The sequence below is a fragment of the Thalassophryne amazonica genome, chromosome 6, assembly GCF_902500255.1.
Source record: "Thalassophryne amazonica chromosome 6, fThaAma1.1, whole genome shotgun sequence".
Taxonomy (NCBI): Eukaryota; Metazoa; Chordata; class Actinopteri; order Batrachoidiformes; family Batrachoididae; genus Thalassophryne; species Thalassophryne amazonica.
The window spans coordinates 98,481,141-98,500,346 of record NC_047108.1 but is presented as its reverse complement, the minus strand read 5'-3'; the positions used below and the strand labels follow the sequence as shown (position 1 = coordinate 98,500,346).

Below are 19,206 nucleotides of genomic sequence, written 5' to 3'. Positions count from 1 at the left end.
TGGCTGTGGCCCCGGCGTACCACACCATGATGGAGGAGCAGAGGATGGACTCGATGATGGCCGTGTAGAACTGCACCATCAGCTGTACAGGCAGCTTGGCCTTCTTCAGCTGCCGCAGGAAGTACATCCTCTGCTGGGTCTTCTTGATGAGGGAGCTGATGGTTGACTCCCACTTGAGGTCCTGGGTGATGGTGGTGCCGAGGAAGCGGTGACAGACCACGGTGGTGATGGGGCTGTTGGTGAGGGCGAGGGAGGGCGGGGGGGCTGTGGCTTTCCTGAAGTCCACGATCATCTCCACTGTTTTCTGGGCGTTGAGCTCCAAGTTGTTGCTGCTGCACCAGGTCACCAGCCGGTCCACCTCCCTCCTGTAGGCAGACTCATCCCCATCCGAAATGAGTCCAATGAGGGTGGTGTTGTCCGCAAACTTGATGAGCTTTACAGAGTCATGGCTGGAGGTGCAGCAGTTAGTGTAGAGGGAGAAAAGCAGAGGGGAAAGGACGCAGCCCTGTGGAGATCCTGTGCTGAGAACCCGAGTGTTCGAGACATTTTTTCCCAGCCTCACACGCTGACTCCGGTCCGTCAGGAAGTCTGTGATCCACCTGCAGGTGGAGTTGGGCATGTGGAGCAGAGAAAGCTTGTCCTGGAGCAAAGCTGGAAGGATGGTGTTGAATGCAGAGCTGAAGTCCACAAACAGGATCCTAGCGTAGGTTCCTGGGGAGTCCAGGTGCTGCAGGATGGAGTGCAGGGCCAGGTTTATGGCGTCATCTACAGACCTGTTGGCTCTGTAGGCAAACTGCAGGGGGACCAGGAGGGGGTCGGTGATGGACTTCAGGTGGGATAAAACCAGGCGTTTGAAGGTCTTCATGACTACAGACGTGAGAGCCACAGGCCTGCAGTCATTAAGTCCAGTGATGCGTGGTTTCTTGGGGACTGGAACTGTGATTGAGGACTTGAAACAGACTGGAACATGGCATGACTCCAGGGAGGTGTTGAAGATCCCCGTGAAGACTGGGGCCAGCTCAGCAGCACAGTGTCTCAGGGTGGCAGGAGAGACACAGTGTGGGTCCGGGGCCTTACGTGGATTCAGCCTTTTGAAATGTCTCCTCATGTCCTCCTCTTGGACCGAGAGGGCAACAGGGGGAGTGGGTAGGGCAGCAGTGAGAGGGGGGAGGTCCAGAGTGTTTGAATATCCAGTTGTGTGGGGGGTGGGGAGGTGTGAGTCCTTGTCTTCAAACCGTGAATAGAAGACGTTCAGGTCGTTGGCCAGCTTGAGGTCGTCAATAGAACGAGGTGCTTTGGGCTAATTTATTAACTGCATCATAGTGAGCCTTAGAACTTTTCAGCCTATCCTCGGAAAGTATTGAATAAAGTACTGAGTTTAAGAAGTTTTACCAACAGCTGAACAGTCTGTTCAGATAACTTACTTTCATTCTTTGGACAAATTTTAAAGTTAGATATGCTAAATAGAAATTCTACATTTCTGAAATTGTTCAGTAAACTCGTAAAGTAAGTTAGAATTATTAACTTAAATTTCTAAGTTAAGGTTAGCGACACTTTAAATTACAACTCAAAGAAAGACAACACCAGTTTATAGCTGATTCATTATTATTCACACTCTAATTCATCCTCCAATTAAGGGTCACGGGGGGTTCTGGAGCCTACCCCAGCAGTCATAGGGCATGAGGCGGGGTGCACCCTGGACAGGACGCCAGTCTGTCGCAGGGCCACATAGAGACAAACACATTCACACCCGCTTGCACACCTACGGACAGTTTAAATTTTCCAATCCCCCTAACCTGCATGTCTTTGGATGTGTGAGGAAGCCGGAGCACCTGAAGGTAACCCACGCAATCACGGACAGAACATCTAAAGTCCACACAGAAAGGCCACAGGGACTTGATTCCATGACCTTCTTGCTGTGAGGCAACAGTGCTAACAATTAAGCCACCCATTATTCATTTATTTATTCATTTAACCCTGGGTCCAAGTGCAGGACAAGGTTTCCCCACGGGTGTGACCATCACAACAATGGCCACGCATGGGAAACCAATTTAGAAGATTAAAGTCCTGCAAATTTTATGTGGAAATCACATGTCAACCAACGCATCAAGGTGCAGAATGGATTTGTCCAGGCCGCACATGATGTACCTTTGTGCTCAAAAGTTTACATACCCTGGCAGAAGTATAGTTTTTCTTGGCTATTTTTCAGAGAATATGAATGATCACACAAAAACTTTGTTTCACTCATGGTTAGTGGTTGGGTGAAGCCATTTATTGTCAAACAACTGTTTACTCTTTTGAAATCATGACAACACAAACTACCCAAATGACCCTGATCAAAAGTTTACATACTCCTTTTCTTAATACCATGTATTAATAAAACATGCACACGTTTTCCTCGTTGTGATAATTCGTGCGCATGTTTTCCTGTAATTGGGCCCTTGAATTAATAAAACGTACGCACATTTTCCTTTAATTGAGCCCTCGAATTAATAAAACGGGCACACATTTTCGTTCAAAATGAACTCCATAGTATGACATAAACTGTCATACTCATGACGGGGAGACACCTTGCCCTCAGCATCCTTTTTAATGTGCTTAAACTCCAGATGATGCCATGCTGGGCAGCTTGTTCTCTATATGCCCTTGAGCAACCAAACCATGATATACTCTGACCAGATCCATTTGTAATGGGGAAATGTATTACACTGTCTCCTGGTTTGTTGACTAATAGCCAACATTTATGTGTCAAGACAATATTGAGTAATTGAGTGCACGTTTTACAAATTGTGGCCATGTTTAAGTAATGCTTAAAACGTGCGCACAATTTAATAAAATGAGCGCACAATATAATAAAATGAGCGCACAATATAATAAAACATGCACACAATATAATAAAATGAGCGCACAATTTAATAAAACCTGCACACATTCTCTCCACATGCAAAACATTTTGCGATGACACTTCCAGGGCTCTGTAGGAAAGTCATGCCAGAGAAAAAAAAAAGAGGGCTTATTGACATTAATTCTTGAATTACTGGTAATGAACGAACAAGCTCCAGCAAGTATAATTTTACATTCACTTTACTCACTGCACAATGGCCTGTCCTCGTGTGAATCCCTTCAGCTGTTTGTAATACTCAATCACTCGATCCTCACTAGAATATCCAATAAAAAAAAGAACATTAACACTATTTAAATAACTCCACATCATCATTTATGTACAATCTATCTTCTGTGGGTCAAGTCAACATGCTATAATTTCATTAAACATACCAATATGCAAGTGAAGGGTGTTCCTTTAGCACTTTGGTGGGAAGAGTTGGAAGTTTCTTCAAGTTAGCTCTTGTGTTTTCATCACTAAAAGAGGAAAATTGGTTAGTCAGAAGCACTGGTTTAAATTCTTGAGAAATATCAGTTATCGACCCCTTGAAACTGATGTGTTTTACTTTTAAATCTAGACTGCAGCATTGAGAGAGTGCATGTTGCTGCCAAGACTGAGCAATCTTCAATTTCCTTTCACCAATATTAACAATGTTATTGTCTGTGTGCAGCCTTATTTGTATTAACACAACACATTCATTAGAATCATCACAGTGTGCATTTATATTTAACCCCTTAACACCCAAATTTATATAGCTGTATATAAAAAAAATGTTTTGTGTGTGTTTTTGCCTTTAAGTAGATGGTAAATAATGTTGAGATTATTAATTTCACTTTTGCACAAAAACTAGATAGTAATATTGGGTATTCTGGTAATGACTTTATGTTATAATGTTATAATAATAATGATGGTATGTTGCAAATTTGCGACAACGGCATACAGGTCAATTTGGTAAGTTGCATATTTGAGTCAGAGATTGTAGCATATATGCGACGATGGGCGTTAAGGGGTTAATGGTAACAGAACTGAGTCTCCCCATGAGCCTAACAAAAGGCCTTAATTGCACAGTGTGATAGAAGAAGAACTCCTATATGTTGCTGTTATTAACCTCAGATTCTGTATCACGGGTTACTTCTCCAGTCAAAACCAGTACCCATTTACAGCTGGGTGGACTTGGACAATGCAGATGAAGTGCATCAACTGTTACCTATCACAAGGATGATCACCGCACAAAAATTATCCAAATCTATCCATTATTTTTGGAATGTCTTGCACACCAACACAAAAACTAGGCTGATTCCATACAGTAATCTTCTGCCATGGATGGTGATGTTAACAATGTTATGTTTGGCCAAATGCAGAAGACAATATTATAATTATTTTACTGCGCTGAACAAAGATGGCATGGTATTTATCCTAACCCAACTCCATCCACTAGGTGGTCAAAGTCAGGTGGTGAGAAGCACAAACAGCCGTCATTTGCCTTCTCTCAGCCCTGTGAGATTCATTAGCTTCTCAAGACTGGCAAACTTCTTAATACTCCTACTGATTTTTGTCTGAACAAATGGCCTGTTGAAAATCTTTGCCAGACATTCACTAACAGCTTGGGATGCTGCTATGAAGCACATCTTATATGGCAAACGAGATGCTCTTACCTGGTGTAGTCTCCCTTAGCCTCCTGGTGAAGAAAGCATAATACATATGACATGATTTTATATGAGTTCAGACACTGCACAATATTTATGCACATTTACATCAATATATATTTGGAAATTTAACAAATTTTGTTATTTTGGCAGTCTATCATAGCATAATAGAGTTTGAAGCAAATAAAAAACATGAGTTTTCCCTACTGCTGGGGTCCCCAGCAGTGAAGTATCTGTGTGCTGGATCAGAGATAACATTCCTTCACAGTGCAAGTAGTATAGTTCATCTTAGTCTCCCTTATGCAGCTCTCACACCTGGCTAAGTTTGGTGCTGAGTTTCCCTGAATCGTGCCACGGAAGAAGGGGTCTGGGAAGGTCCATTAAACTTTTACTAATTTTGAACAAGTTCAAAATTATCAGGAGCTCAGTCAGACACCTAACTTGTGCTCATCTTGGACTGGCAAAACTCAGCACCCAGTTTTTGCACCAAGCACAGAAACAGTTACCCCAAGCTTTTCAGAGGTGAGTATGAATTCACCGGGAGTAAACACTAACTTCGCCCGGACCTGCACCAAGTTGTGTGGGGATTATCCCAGGCTGTCCTGAGTTCAGTGTGGGTTGGTCCAATGTGTTTGTGAGTTTGACAGGGTTCTGGAAAAAAAGACTCCACGATTTGTCCCAAGCTGTGCCAGTTGTTGTTGTTGTTGTGCATGATCGGGTGGTACCATGCCAAATGCAACCAGGTGACAGTTACTTGGGGGAAATCAAGCCAAGTGTGCCAGCACAGTACAGTATGTAACAGTGATGTTCTCAGCCAGTTGTGAAAGTTGCTACAATTACAACTCCTCTGACACAAAGTCATTCCAAAGGTACCCAAGAATTGTCTGGTGAGACCTAATACTAAAGAACACAGTCACTCCCCTAAGTTACTGCTTAGATTCCAAGTCTCCCAACGACACATCTGATAATCTGGACACTGAAGACTTGGACCTCTAACCAGCAATCTCATGACTTCCACGTGGTCTTTCCAGGCATCTCTCAATCTCAAAGACCGGCCAAGATCCCAGAGACATGAATGTCACTTCTGAAGTAAGTGAATCTAACAGTTTTTATATTTTCACCACATGTAGATACATTTCTGACGACTGAGTCCAAGAAGTCATTGAAAGCCTTCATCTTCACTAACCCAGAAACTGTGACTCCTCACTTTTTGGTGTCAAGTGCTGCAGTCAGAGCATCATTTGATTCCACATAAATAACACAGCACTGTCTGCAAAGTCAAGATAAGCGAACCTTTCCTTACCAATAAAGGCACCTAAGTTGCTGGACTCAATGGCTTCACCCAACACCCAGTACATGCAGGCACTGAACCGAGTAGAAGCCAGAACAAAACCCCAATGAACACCCAAATTCACTGAGAAGAAGTCAGAGAGTCAGCCTCCACAGAGGCAGATCCACAGATTCCAACAATTCGCTGAGGATTCCTGTGAGTTTTCAAGATATATCCCATAAAGCAGACCAATCAAACGCTTTGTGAAAATCAACCAAGGCCATGAAGACACCCTGCCAATATTCACCGTTGCATTCATTGTGGTCGATGGTTGAATTCTCGGGTATGAAGCCAGATTGTTGTGATCACAGAGCAGCAAGCAGCTGCCACTGCATCCTAATGAGAAATACTCTCGCAAATACTGAAAGCAGTGCAATGCTCCTGTAGTTGAGGCAATCCAGGAGATCATCTTTTCATTTCCAAAGAAGGACAACAACTGTGGACAACCCCATGAGAGCTAAAATAACAAAATATTATAAATGTTCAAATACATATGGACCCAGCTTCATAATAAAAACACTAACCTGCAAAGCATTTGCAGCTAGTTTGAAGACATTGTCACTTTCCACTTCGATGACTCCCTGAGAAATGAAGCATTAACAAAACAATTAAAAATGTAACATGAGGAGAAACTTTCAAAACAAAATACTGGCTATGTTTTATCCTATAATAACTTCTGCTTATTCTATAAACCTGGCCTTGTTGAGTTTGTCTTATTTCTTTCCCTGACTGTCTCAAATTCCAGGCAGCAGAGTGGGAAAACTATGCCCTGGAGCAAATGTCTGCTGAGCTGAGGTGCAACAAGGGTCCAGAGACGATGAATCATCGAGGACTCTGAGCTGCTGAGAAACAATCAGATCCAAGAAAAACAAGAAACTCACACTGTACACTGCAGATTTTGCATTCAGGAAGAATAACTCCACCGTTATGATGTCCTTAAGCTGTGTGATATTTTCAACATAAAACCTGCAAAGGATAAAAACAGACATATGAGCAGCATGAGGTGTTGGGAACGGGGAAGGTGGATTTGAGAGAGGGACTGGAAACACTGACTGCATCAACAAACTGCTTTGGACGTATGTTTTCAGCTGAAATATATCATACTCTCGTTCAACATCCATGACTGCCCCCTGCTGGAGAGAGCATCTGTTTGGCATGATGAAGTGGAGCATTACCTGACCAGGAAGTTCAGGGCAATGGGTCCGTGCTTCTTTGAAAAGTTATGTTCAAGAACTCTGCGGTCCATCTGCAACCACTTACACTGACCACTGCAAAATAAAGCAGGTTGAATAGTTGAAAAGCACCCAGATTCACACACACACACACACACACACACACGTGTCAATATGTAAATACATACTTGTCATCAACAAATGACAGTCCAAAAAACTCCTTCTCTTTGAGGCTGAAATGGGAGGACACCAAGTCGAGGAGTTCATACGACAGGAGCTTCGGCTGTGAAAAAGTTTTCATATTTAGCATCGGCTTTAGTGCAAAAGGGCCCCTTCACACATAATTCGAATGTGGTCAAATTGTGTATGAAGCAGGTTGTATGCAATACGTGTAAAATCGTAGCTGTCTCGTACACCTGTTGGCACAACTATTTGCACACACCAGCGGCTGAAAGACAGCGTGTGCCCTATGAGAGCCCATCAAACCTTCTCACGGCAAGTGTCGGCCAAATTCCAGGTGACACGCACGAACATCTAACACCGCTCACTTGGCACTTAGAAAATGTGTGGCCATTCGCGCTGTCAACACGAAAACAGTAAGCAATCACGTTTGAGCTGGCGGTGAAATATGTCTAAGTGCCCCCACGAGTGTGGCTTTGCAAAACAGCAACACACGTGAGGTGCCAGAGTGTCGGCTCCCCCTGCACACACATGTGCCGTGCATGTGAATCGCGCATATGTTGCGCTTCTCCTGCCCCATCTGTAAACATGTGGTGTGCTGGGGTGGATCTACAGATGGTGCGTTGGTGTGTGCGCTGGACTGACAGGGGGTGTGTCCGCCAACAGCTGCAGTTGTTGAGATCTCTGGTTCTGGACGTCACAGCTGCAGAACATGTACTGTGTTTTGATGGACACGCATGTGTGTGTGTGCTTGGTGTCCTCACGTGGAAATACATAAAAACATATATCGCTTTTGCGACGGGCTGGAGAAACAGACCGTCAGTTCATGTATACATGCAGCAGGCGATGTGAATGTCACGTTTGTCTGACACGACACGTGCGCGGGCCCAGCCAGACATGCGTGTCCTGTGAGTGGCACAGGACTACAGTGGGGCAAAAAAGTATTTAGTCAGCCCCTGATTGTGCAAGTTCTCCGACTTAGAAAGATGAGAGAGGTCTGTAATTTTTATCATAGGTACACTTCAACTATGAGAGACAAAATGAGAAAAAAAAATCCAGGAAATCAAATTATAGGATTTTTAAAGAATTAATTTGTAAATTATGGTGGAAAATAAGTATTTGGTCACCCAAAAACAAGCAAGATTTCTGGCTCTCACAGACCTGTAACTTCTTCTTTAAGAAGCTCTTCTGTCCTCCACCTGTTACCTGTATTAATGGCACCTGTTGGAACTTGTTATCTGTATAAAAGACACCTGCCCACAGCCTCAAACAGTCAGACTCCAAACTCAACCATGGTCAAGACCAAAGAGCTGTTGAAGGACACCAGGAAGAAAATTGTAGACCTGCACAAGGCTGGGAAGAGTGAATCTACAATAGTCAAGCAGGTTGGTGTGAATAAATCAACTGTGGGAGCAATTGTAAGAAAATGGAAGACATACAAGACCATTGATAATCTCCCTCGATCTGGGGCTCCACGCAAGATCTCATCCCATGGGGTCAAAATTATCATGAGAACGGTGAGCAAAAATCCCAGAACTACACGGAGGGACCTGATGAATGACCTGCAGAGAGCTGGGACCAAAGTAACAAAGGGTACACAGTACTGTTTTTCTGCAAAGGGGACAGGATGTCTGATCTGTGTTAAGGGAAAAATGAACAGGGCCATGTATTGTGAGATTTTAAGCCAAAACCTCCTTCCATCAGTGAGAGCATTGAAGATGTAATGTGGCTGGGTCTTCATCATGACAATGATCCCAAACACACCGCTCGGCAACAAAGGAGTGGCTCCGTAAAAAGCATTTCAAGGTCCTGGAGGGGCCAAGCCAGTCTCCAGATGTCAACCCCATAGAAAATTTGTTGAGGGAGTTGAAAGTCCGTGTTGCCCAGCGACAGCCCCAAAACATCACTGCTCTAGAGATCTGCATGGAGGAATGGGCCAAAATACCAGCTACAGTGTGTGCAAACCTGGTGAAGACATACAGGAAACGTTTGACCTCTGTCATTGCCAACAAAGGATATGTTATGAAGTAATGAGTTGAACTTTTGTTATTGAACAAATACTTATTTTCCACCATATTTTACAAATAAATTCTTTAAAAATCCTACAATGTTATTTCCTAAATTTTTTTTCTCATTTTGTCTCTCATAGTTGAAGTGTACCTATGTTGAAAATTACAGACCTCTCTCATCTTTCTAAGTAGGAGAACTTGCACACTTAGGGACTGACTAAATACTTTTTACCCCACTGTATATGACAAGCTAACAGTGCAACAAATACGCCACTTTCAGTCATGTATCAGGAGAAACACGCCTTAGCAAACGCTGTTTGGTCAATTATCACAGTGTTCTTTTCTCTTTCTTAAAAAAAAAAAAAAATGAATCTCTTTGTTGATTTTAGCAATTTCACACTCCTGTTATAAGACAGTGATTTGAGTGCAGTGGTAAAGTTTTGTTCTGGTAATCAGAGCTTTTGTAAATTGCAGGTTCAAATCCCGTGAGTGGCATTTATTTTTTAATTAACCAGGGTTATTTAACCGCGGGGTTCTGTATTGCGTCCCCTTTTATTTATTATTCATTAGAGCCTAACTGATATGGATTTTTTTAGGCCCATGCCGATAACGATATTTGGATAAAAAAATGCCGATAATCGATAAATTGGCTTTTTTTTTTAAATGAATAAAATTTTCTTTTTTGGACCCTTAACAAAAAGGGTATGAGCTAAAAGCTGAAACTTTGTCCTCATATTGATTAACTTTATAACAGAGAAGAATTTTCAAGTTCAAAAAATGCAAAAATGCAATTGGAGCAGTTAGGGAGCTATTCAAATGGGCCAACTAGTAAGATATCACTCCTGAAAATGATCTTTGCCATATCACGTGAGGTAAATCTGCCCTACAATTGGATTTGGATTGGATTTTGGAAAACCATGTGACGGAGAACCAATTCTGATTGGACAATCACATTGCGCACGTCATCACACATCTTCTATGAGGAGTACCAAGATGGCCGATGGTGGATCGAAAGTCCACAGAGTTAACTTTTCAGAAAAAAAGAATAAGTTTCTATCTCATATCATTAAAAAGTTATTTAGAATTTAGTAAAGCTTGGTCCCAGCCATCGTATACGAAGGCATCGGCCCCAGAGGATTAATGGCAAACGGCAGTAATTCCCAGAACCCTTCCAGATGACCAGTGAATCTGAATGTTTCAACCTCTTAGCAGTAAACGAAAGCTTTTCATGCTAGAAATGAGGTCTATAAGTGGGCTTAATAAAAAGCGTGACCGACACAGTGAAGCACATTTGACACATTACCACATAAACTGAGTTAATCAAACTGAGTTGAACTGAAACGGGAGAAATGTGGGGTGAATGTAATCACAAAGTTATTACAAACAACATCCTTATAAACTTACTTGTATGCTTTTGTCAGCCGATCAGTGCAGTGTGATGGCAAACTACGGGGGCCAGTAATGAACACATTTAAGCAGGGGTGTAAGCAGCTCTCAGTTAAATGGAGTCAGAGCTCCATCTACTGGACAAACAGTGCAAGGACATTTTACATTGCCGACACAAACATTATTTCAGTATCTGTTCTGTTTATGAGAAATGATCAGTGTTCTACCGGCAAAATTTCGGCCGATAGTGAGTACTTTGAAAAGGGCTTATATCGGCCGATAATATCGGCCGGCCGATATATCAGTCGGGCTCTATTATTTATATCAACCCACTGATATTCACTCATTATACAGCTGATCTTTATTTTATTGTTCTCCACATCAGAGGCGTGATGTGGTGCAACACGTTCCAGATGCTGGCACTGTGTTCCTGCTTGCACGACACTGTTGCATGCACGACACCGGCACATGCGCGACACCGTCGCATGCACGACACCGGCACATGCACGACATCGTCACATGCACGACACCATCGCAGTGGGTTCGTTCATGCCTGCCCGTCAGCTCAATGTTTTCGTGGTTTGCTCATACGAGCTGTTCTGCCGTGATTCGCCCTGATTTGTATTTATTCGTACTATGTGTGAAGGGTCCCTTACATTTATTCAAGGGAACTACATAATCAATTTTTCAAAGTATATTCAACCAACCAGCATGAGAATCTGTAGAATGATCAGTCTCATCTAGAGGAACGACACCTTAAATTTAGGTGGTTATCATAATCCAAATGTGGATCCTTGAACAGGATCTCTTGTTTTAATACAGACTGACATTTTGAGACATTCCAATTAATTCTGTAATAAACTAGGACACATTAGAACCCAAGACCTGCATGACTGTCACAGCGAAGCCCTAGTTCAATAAGAAACAGCTTCAAAATATAACAACAATAATAAGCAGAATCATGTTAATCTTAATGCAAAATTGCATGTGGTCTGAATACCTGATACTGATCTTGAGGAAACTCTACGTTTCTGATATTTTTCAGACTGAACATTCATGAAAATAAATGACAGACAATAAAAACAATCTTCACTTGCTTCTAAGAAATGTTTGCATTAATTTTCCAGTGCATACAACTGCAGTATGTTTCCAGATGTTTTGAACGCCTCCTCCAGAAACATTCATACCTGAACCAGCAGCTCCAGCTTCCTGTCATCCAGCAGCAGCACTTGGCACAACCTTCCTTCTGTCATCTGGAGGAAGAAAAAGGGAAAGTTCAACACTTGTGACACACATTACATACTTTTCGTCATTGCTGCAGACAATCATCAAGTGGGTTGGGTTTTTTTGTTTTTTTTTTGTTCAAGATGGAGACAAGTGAGGGAAGCCACCGAGACGCCCATGACAGCGCTGAAAGAGTTACAGGCTTCTGTGGCTGTGATTGGTGCATCTGTGCATTGTGGAACTTTTGTGTGGCTTATCACCAACTACAGTTTCAAGATGGAGTGAAACAAAAGCATTTTCATACAAGGAAACAAATCAAACCTCAGCTCAAGAATTTCATGCATTCATGTTAAGAAAACCATTCTCTGTTCCAGTTTTTTTAAAATTTATTTTGTTGTGAAAAAAATGTATACAAGCTCAAGGTTTTTCAAACCTTTCATGCCACTATACACTATATAAGACTGGTTAAGTCTTTCTTTTTTTGACATTTAAAACACACACACACACACACACACACACACACACACACACACACACACACACACACACACACACACACACACACACACACACACACACACACACACACACACATCTTGTATCAATGAGAGGTCTATGATAAGATTTACTTATTAGCAAATGCAATAATCCTTCTTTAAAAAACCATGACATTGTTAACAACAATATATCCCCTGTCAAAAGGATTTTAAACAAAGCAGTTTTTATTTTTTTTCTTTGAAGCTCTTCAAGTCATTTTTTCAGTATTTGAGTAAATACTTCACAAATCTTTCACCAAACAGAGTAAAACATTCATGCACTGACTTCCCAGCAGAATAACTCAGCATTAGTTTCAGATAAAGCTCTGAATCCAGTTTTAACTGGAAGAGGCAAACATAAGTTTTCTCTCTTGCTATGACAAAATCACTGTGACCTACCAGGACACGGCAGATGCCCGTTCCAAGCGATAAATCAAATTTATTCAGCAGATGACGGATTCAGGTTACCTACAGCAAAATCTGGTTACAAGCTAAAGATCCATCAGGTAGATCCAAGAGTTTCCTTATGTGACAGAATGAGGCTGAACTTCTAACGGCTGGACTGAACTGAGCAGCTGCTGTACCTGATAAACCTCCTCAAAGAGAGAGCAGGTGTGGATGCATCCCTGGCCAGACCTCACATCCCAAAATAAAACCCTCTTCTTGCATTCAAAATCATAACTTTGCTTTGAGCAGCACCAGCTGATCAGGATTAAGCAGCAGCTTGTTCCAGCCGGGTTAGGTGGGTCCAGGACTGAACCATTTCAGAGACGGCGTGTGGCTCAGACTCTGAACTGTGGTAGAACGTTGTTATTATTACAACCCCAAAACAGAAAAAGTTGGGGTGGTATGGAAAGTGCAAATGTGAAATAACAAATAAAATAAAATAAATAAATAAATTTCATTAGTTAATTTACATTCGAGGTGGAACGATGATAACTGTATCATGCCGCCTGTATCAAATTGTATCCTGTATAAAAAACAAGTATCATGAAAAGTTTACAACTGCATGGAAGAAATAATGATCTGTTGCAGAAGGAACATAAATGATTTTTAAAATACAAAATAACAAATCGACAACATCAGGTATTACAATTGATACTTAAGAGCATTTATATAATGTTTAACACAAATAAATAAATAAATAAATATTGTGCACAGCAATGTAATTGGGTACAGTGATATGTGTCGAATCGCAACAGGTATGTTGTGATATGTATCAAATAATGGAGCAGTTGTATCATTACATCTGCTCCATTCCTGCATTTAAAGCCTGAAACATGTTCCAGAAAAAGTTGAGAAACTAAAACGTTTATCACTGAGGATGTTTAATATTATTATTATCGTCATTCGCATTATTATTATTATTATGATTAATTCACAGGATGAACGTATAAGTGACATTATGTACAAGTGTTGTTTAAGTTACACACACACACACACACACACACACACACACATATATATACTGCGTACATATACATACATACACACACACACACACACACACACATGCAGTTATTTTGAAGCCTACTTTTCATTTAGATACTGCAGTTTGAATCAGATTGGTTTTTTGTGATTTTTAGTATTTATGTATTTAATATTTGTTGTTTTGTATAAATAATAGTCATATCTGAAGAAAGTAAGTGTAACATATCAACGAGGCTGTCATTGTTTAATGAACTAATCTGCTTCATGAAGTACACGCCCTGTCACTTCTAAAAATTATACCACTTCTATCATTTTGACAGGCACTTTGTCAATTAAAGTCCCTGAATAATGGGTATTTGTGATTACCACAGCCATAATTTTTTTCTTGTGATCTAAATTAAAAGTGCACATTCAATAAATCCAATTAATTTTGAGTGTGTCTCTTTATGATAACCATAAAGAGTATAATTATATTGATTTAATTTTGATTTACTTATGACAGAATCATGGTGACACAATTATTTTCCAGTAATAAAGTGGCAGTATTCCATACTGACATGTTAAGGTTCTAACCAGTAGATGGTGCAATGATTTTTATGAGGAAAAGGATCATCGGGGGAAATGCAAGCACCACATTGCAATTTTCATAAGAAGTCATTAGCTCAACAAATCAGGATAAAGTCCAGATGAGATGACTTATCTTTATGCGATATGGATGAAGTGAGATAAAGGAGGAGCTGTGATTTTTCAGAATTTGCACCATTACTCATGTGAGAACTGCAATCACTTTTAGAAGTGCTATTTATATTTCACCAGACAGTCCAGATGTCCTGACTAACCCTCCGGCTTCTCAGTGGTAAAAACCAGATTTAAAAAAGTCTTGCTGCACAACCGGTGGAAGAACCAGCAATTACTTGCAGTAACTTATAATTCATCTGTCCATGTGTGTGCTTCTGTGGACATTATGCTATATCTGAAGAATCGCTGCTCAGATAGTCTTAACTTTGGGAGCAAAGTATTTGCAAGACACAGATTTTTGGCTATGATGGAACACTCAGAAACTGAAGCATATTTTCATCTACTACTTCGTGAGTAGAAGGAGCAGATTTTGGCCTTAAATTATCCAAAGACCCCAAGTTTTTCTTTGTTCTGACTGAACAGTTTTCCTGAAAATGACCAGAAATGCTGGTTTTGATCTTTGTCCCCAATTACCCCTTGTTGTATCCTAGTAACCATTACTTAGGGCCCCTTCACACATAACACAAAAGAGCCAGAAACTGGAAGAAAATCTGCAACCCAAACAAGAAATGGGGAACCACGAACATCCACCTGCTGTCATGAGGAATGCACGATCGCACAGGCACGCACAACACATCGGCAACGGTTTCGTGCACGCTAGAACACAAACACAGTGTGAGCAGCTGGAACGTGTTGCACCACATCGTGCCGATGATGTGGAGAAAAATAAAATAAAAAACAGCTGTATAATGAGTGAAAATCACTGGGTTGCTATCAATAATAAGTAAAAGGGGACACAATACAGAACCCTGCGGCTAAATAACCCTGGTTAAATAAAAAATGAATGCACTCATAGGACTCAAACCTGCAATTTACAAAAGCTTAGAATACCAGATGGGAACTTTACCACTGCACTACAATCACTGTCTTATAACAGGAGTGTAAAATCCCTAAAATCAACAAGAAGATGAACGTATTTTTGTAATAAAGAGAAAAAAGCACTGTAATAACTGACAAACTGACGTTTGTTACGGCGTATTTTTGGTGATACATGACTGAAAGTGGCATATTTGTGGCACTGTTGGTTTGTCATATTGTCTTAGACAAATTTTACAGCCAGCTCGAAAGTGATCGCCTGCTGTTTTCATGCTAACAGCGCAAATGGAAACACATTTTCTAAGTGCTTCTAAGTTGGATGTTCGTGTGTGTCACCTGGAATTTGGCTGACACCTGCTGCGAGAGGGATCAAATGAGCTCTCACAGTTCACACTCTGTCTTTCAGCCGCTGGTGTGTGAATAATTGTAGCGACAGGTGTATGAGGCGTTGGAGGCAACTCTGATTTTTCATGAATTGCATGCAATTCCTCCGTGCGCTAGTCGGCTTCAATTGTGTTATATGTGAAGGGGTCCTAAAGCCATACAGCAGGTTTTAAGTTTCAATCGCACAGACAAACTCTAAGTTGCTCCAATGAAAAATTGTTCTGAAAATTACTGTTAAGACCAGTGACCCAGATTAAATCATCCCTCATGGTTTTTCAGTAATCACTGAATCCAGAGAGCAGATTTGAAGCTTTCGTTACTCAGTGACCCCAAGATTTGATTCACCAATAAAACTTTTGTTTTCCTTAAAATAAGCAGCAATGCCTCTTTTGAACTTCTTCCCCAATTCTCCCAACTGCATATAGGAAAACTCGACCCAGAATGCACAGCACTGTCAGCATTGTCAATTATGCACTATCTTCACCACTTGCCATCATCGAGAAGTGTAAAAATTTCAGAAATTGACGGCACCATCAATGAAAAAAATGTTTCTCTGTAAGCGGTGTTCCCTGCAGTTTAAAACTACACCAGGAGCCTCGCGGACAAAACTGCACATCAGAGCAGCACCAGACAGCATAATGATATCTACATGGCTGTTGTGTGCAAACATGGAAGAAGTAAATCTGAGGGATGCAGCTATTTCAGGGTATGTATTTATTACTACAGTGTTTGTGGTTAGGGCAACACAGTGGATTAATGGTTAGCACTGTTGACTCACTACAAGAAAGTCATGGGATCGATTGCCTCCTTTGGTATGAAGTTTGCATGTTCTCCCCATGTTTGCGTCAGCTCCCTAGAGGTGCTCTGTGCTTCCTCCCAATGGCATGCAAATTTGGTGGATTGGAAATTTTAAATTGTGCATGCAGGTGTGAAAGTTGTTTGTCTATTTGTGGCCCTGCGACAGACTGGCGTCCTGTCCAGGGTGTACCCCGCCTCACACCCTATAACTGCTGAGATAGGCTCCAGTCCATGACCCTTAAATAGAGTAAGCGGTTGAAGATGTGTTTGTGGTTAGCAATTTTATTTACACATATTTGATGTTTGTTTTTTTTTTCTGAATACACTGGTTTCTGAATACACGGGTTACAAAGGAACCAGAGCTGGAAACACATTGGTCGGCCAACCTTGGAAAATTCAGGCATAAACAAATATTGCGCCTCCTATGGCAGTACGTAAGTACCTATATGCAGTCGAGGCAATTAAATCACCCTTTGCTGTAACCACTGAAGTTAAGAGACCTGAGTTTGATCTTAAATCACCCAAAGACCCTAAGGTTTCTATATGCTGAAATTTAAGATTTTTCTTGCAACTGAGTGGAAATTTCTGTTTTATTTTTTTGTTTGTTTTTACTTCTGACCCAGAATAAATTACTCCTCACTGTATTTCAATAACAGATCAACAAACCTGCACCTCTGAACATGATTGGAAAGAATCACAGTTGAACACCTATATTTTACTTTATGATGTCATAATTAAGAGAAATGATTTTGTGTGAATAATTTCGACTAAAATCAGGACTGTATAATCACGTCTTTCCTGACACAGAGCGGGTAGCTCAATGGACAAGGAGCTGGGCTACTAATCTGTAGACCTGGGCTTGAATCCTGCTCATGCTACCTCTCTGTATCCTTGAACAAGATGCTTAAGCTACAATGACTACGTTTACATGCCGTTAAAATTCGGGTTAAGGTCAACATTCCGGTTTCTGAATCATTAGGAATAACCCATTTACGAGGTCTGTTAGAAAAGAATCCGACCTTTTTATTTTTTTCAAAAACCATATGGATTTGAATCACGTGTGATTGCATCAGCCAAGCTTGAACCTTTGTGCTCATGCGTGAGTTTTTTCACGCCTGTCGGTTGCGTCATTCGCCTGTGAGCAGGCTTTGTGTGAGCAGTGGTCCACCCCTCTTGTCACATTTTTATTGCGAATAAATGTCTGAACGATTTGGAGCTTTGCTGCATCAAATTTTTCCAGAAACTGTGAGAGACCTCCAGCTGGACACCATTTGGAAAATTCAGATGGCTTTCAGGGACGATTTTATGGGGATTACACAGATTAAGGAGTGCTCCAGCCAGTTTAAAGACCGCCCACAGCTGCTGAGAGCGCGTCGCGCTCCGATCGACAGGTTGAATCAACCAGATCATTTCCAACGTGAAGGCTTTGTTGATCCGGGACGTCGTCTGACTTACACAAAAATGGCAGGAGACGTGGACATCAGTACTTTTTCGGCACATTCCACTGTTACAGGAGTTTTTTTCATGGAAAGAGAAGAGGAGGGATGCACCACCGTGCCGCTCATGGCGCGGCACAAAACCACCTCCGTGTTGGTATCACAGGACGGCTTTGAGATGGATTTCAGACGGCTTTCAGTGGTTTTTCAGTCGTGTGACTATCCGAGAAACTGTGGATGAGCCTGGACATGCCAGAACATGTCCTGTGAGGCTTCATCACGGCGTTGCTTTGCGCCATGCGGCACCGCCGTGACATGCGGAATTCCTCCGCTCCTCTTTCCATGACAAAAACTCCTGTAACAGTGGAATGTGCCGTTCATTTCCACACTGGACGCTGTGTTTTATCCTGGATGTCGTCTGACTAGCACAGGAATTGCGGAAGACGTGGACATCAGCACATCGGCACATTGCGACAGACGTGCGGCGGAATTCCGCGCGTCGCGGCGATGCCGCACGGCGCAAAGCAAAGCCGTGATGAAGCCTCACAGGACATGTTGTAGCATGTCCAGGCTCATCCACAATTTCTCAGATAGTCACATGACTGAAAAACCACCAAAAGCCGTCTGAAATCCATCTCAAAGCCGTCCTGTGAGACCAACACGGAGGTGGTTTTGTGCCGTGCCATGAGCGGCACGGTGGCGCATCCCTCCGCTTCTCTTTCCATGAAAAAAACTCCTGTAACAGTGGAATGTGCCGAAAAAGTACTGATGTCCACGTCTCCTGCCATTTTTGTGTAAGTCAGACGACGTCCCGGATCAACAAGGCCTTCACGTTGGAAATGATCTGGTTGATTCAGCCTGTCAATCGGCGCTCTCAGACGCTGTGGGCGGTCTTTAAACCGGCTGGAGCACTCCTTAATCTGTGTAATCCCCATAAAATGGTCCCTGAAAGCCATGTGAATTTTTCGAATGGTGTCCACCTGGAGGTCTCTCACAGTTTCTGGAAAAAATTGATGCAGCAAAGCTCCAAATCATTCAGACATGTTATTTGCAAAAAAAATCTGATGAGAGAGGTGGACCACTGCTCACACAAAGCCTGCTCACAGGCGAATGACGCAACCGACAGGCGTGAAAAAACTCACGCATGCGCACGAAGGTTCACGCTTGGCTGATGCA

At 41.9% G+C, this 19,206-nt stretch overlaps 1 protein-coding gene across 1 annotated transcript in view; it reads right to left on the bottom strand.

Annotated features, from left to right (window-relative positions):
* Positions 1–19,206, bottom strand: part of frmd4bb (FERM domain containing 4Bb) — a 119,753-nt gene that overhangs the window by 77,792 nt on the left and 22,755 nt on the right. The window contains exons 2-9 of the mRNA XM_034172909.1: positions 11,795–11,860; positions 7,221–7,315; positions 7,036–7,128; positions 6,742–6,826; positions 6,385–6,441; positions 4,540–4,562; positions 3,277–3,360; positions 3,093–3,158 (exon numbers count right to left, since the gene is read on the bottom strand). Of these exons, the coding sequence (XP_034028800.1) occupies positions 3,093–3,158; positions 3,277–3,360; positions 4,540–4,562; positions 6,385–6,441; positions 6,742–6,826; positions 7,036–7,128; positions 7,221–7,315; positions 11,795–11,860 (569 nt within the window). The remainder of the gene's footprint in view (positions 1–3,092; positions 3,159–3,276; positions 3,361–4,539; positions 4,563–6,384; positions 6,442–6,741; positions 6,827–7,035; positions 7,129–7,220; positions 7,316–11,794; positions 11,861–19,206) is intronic.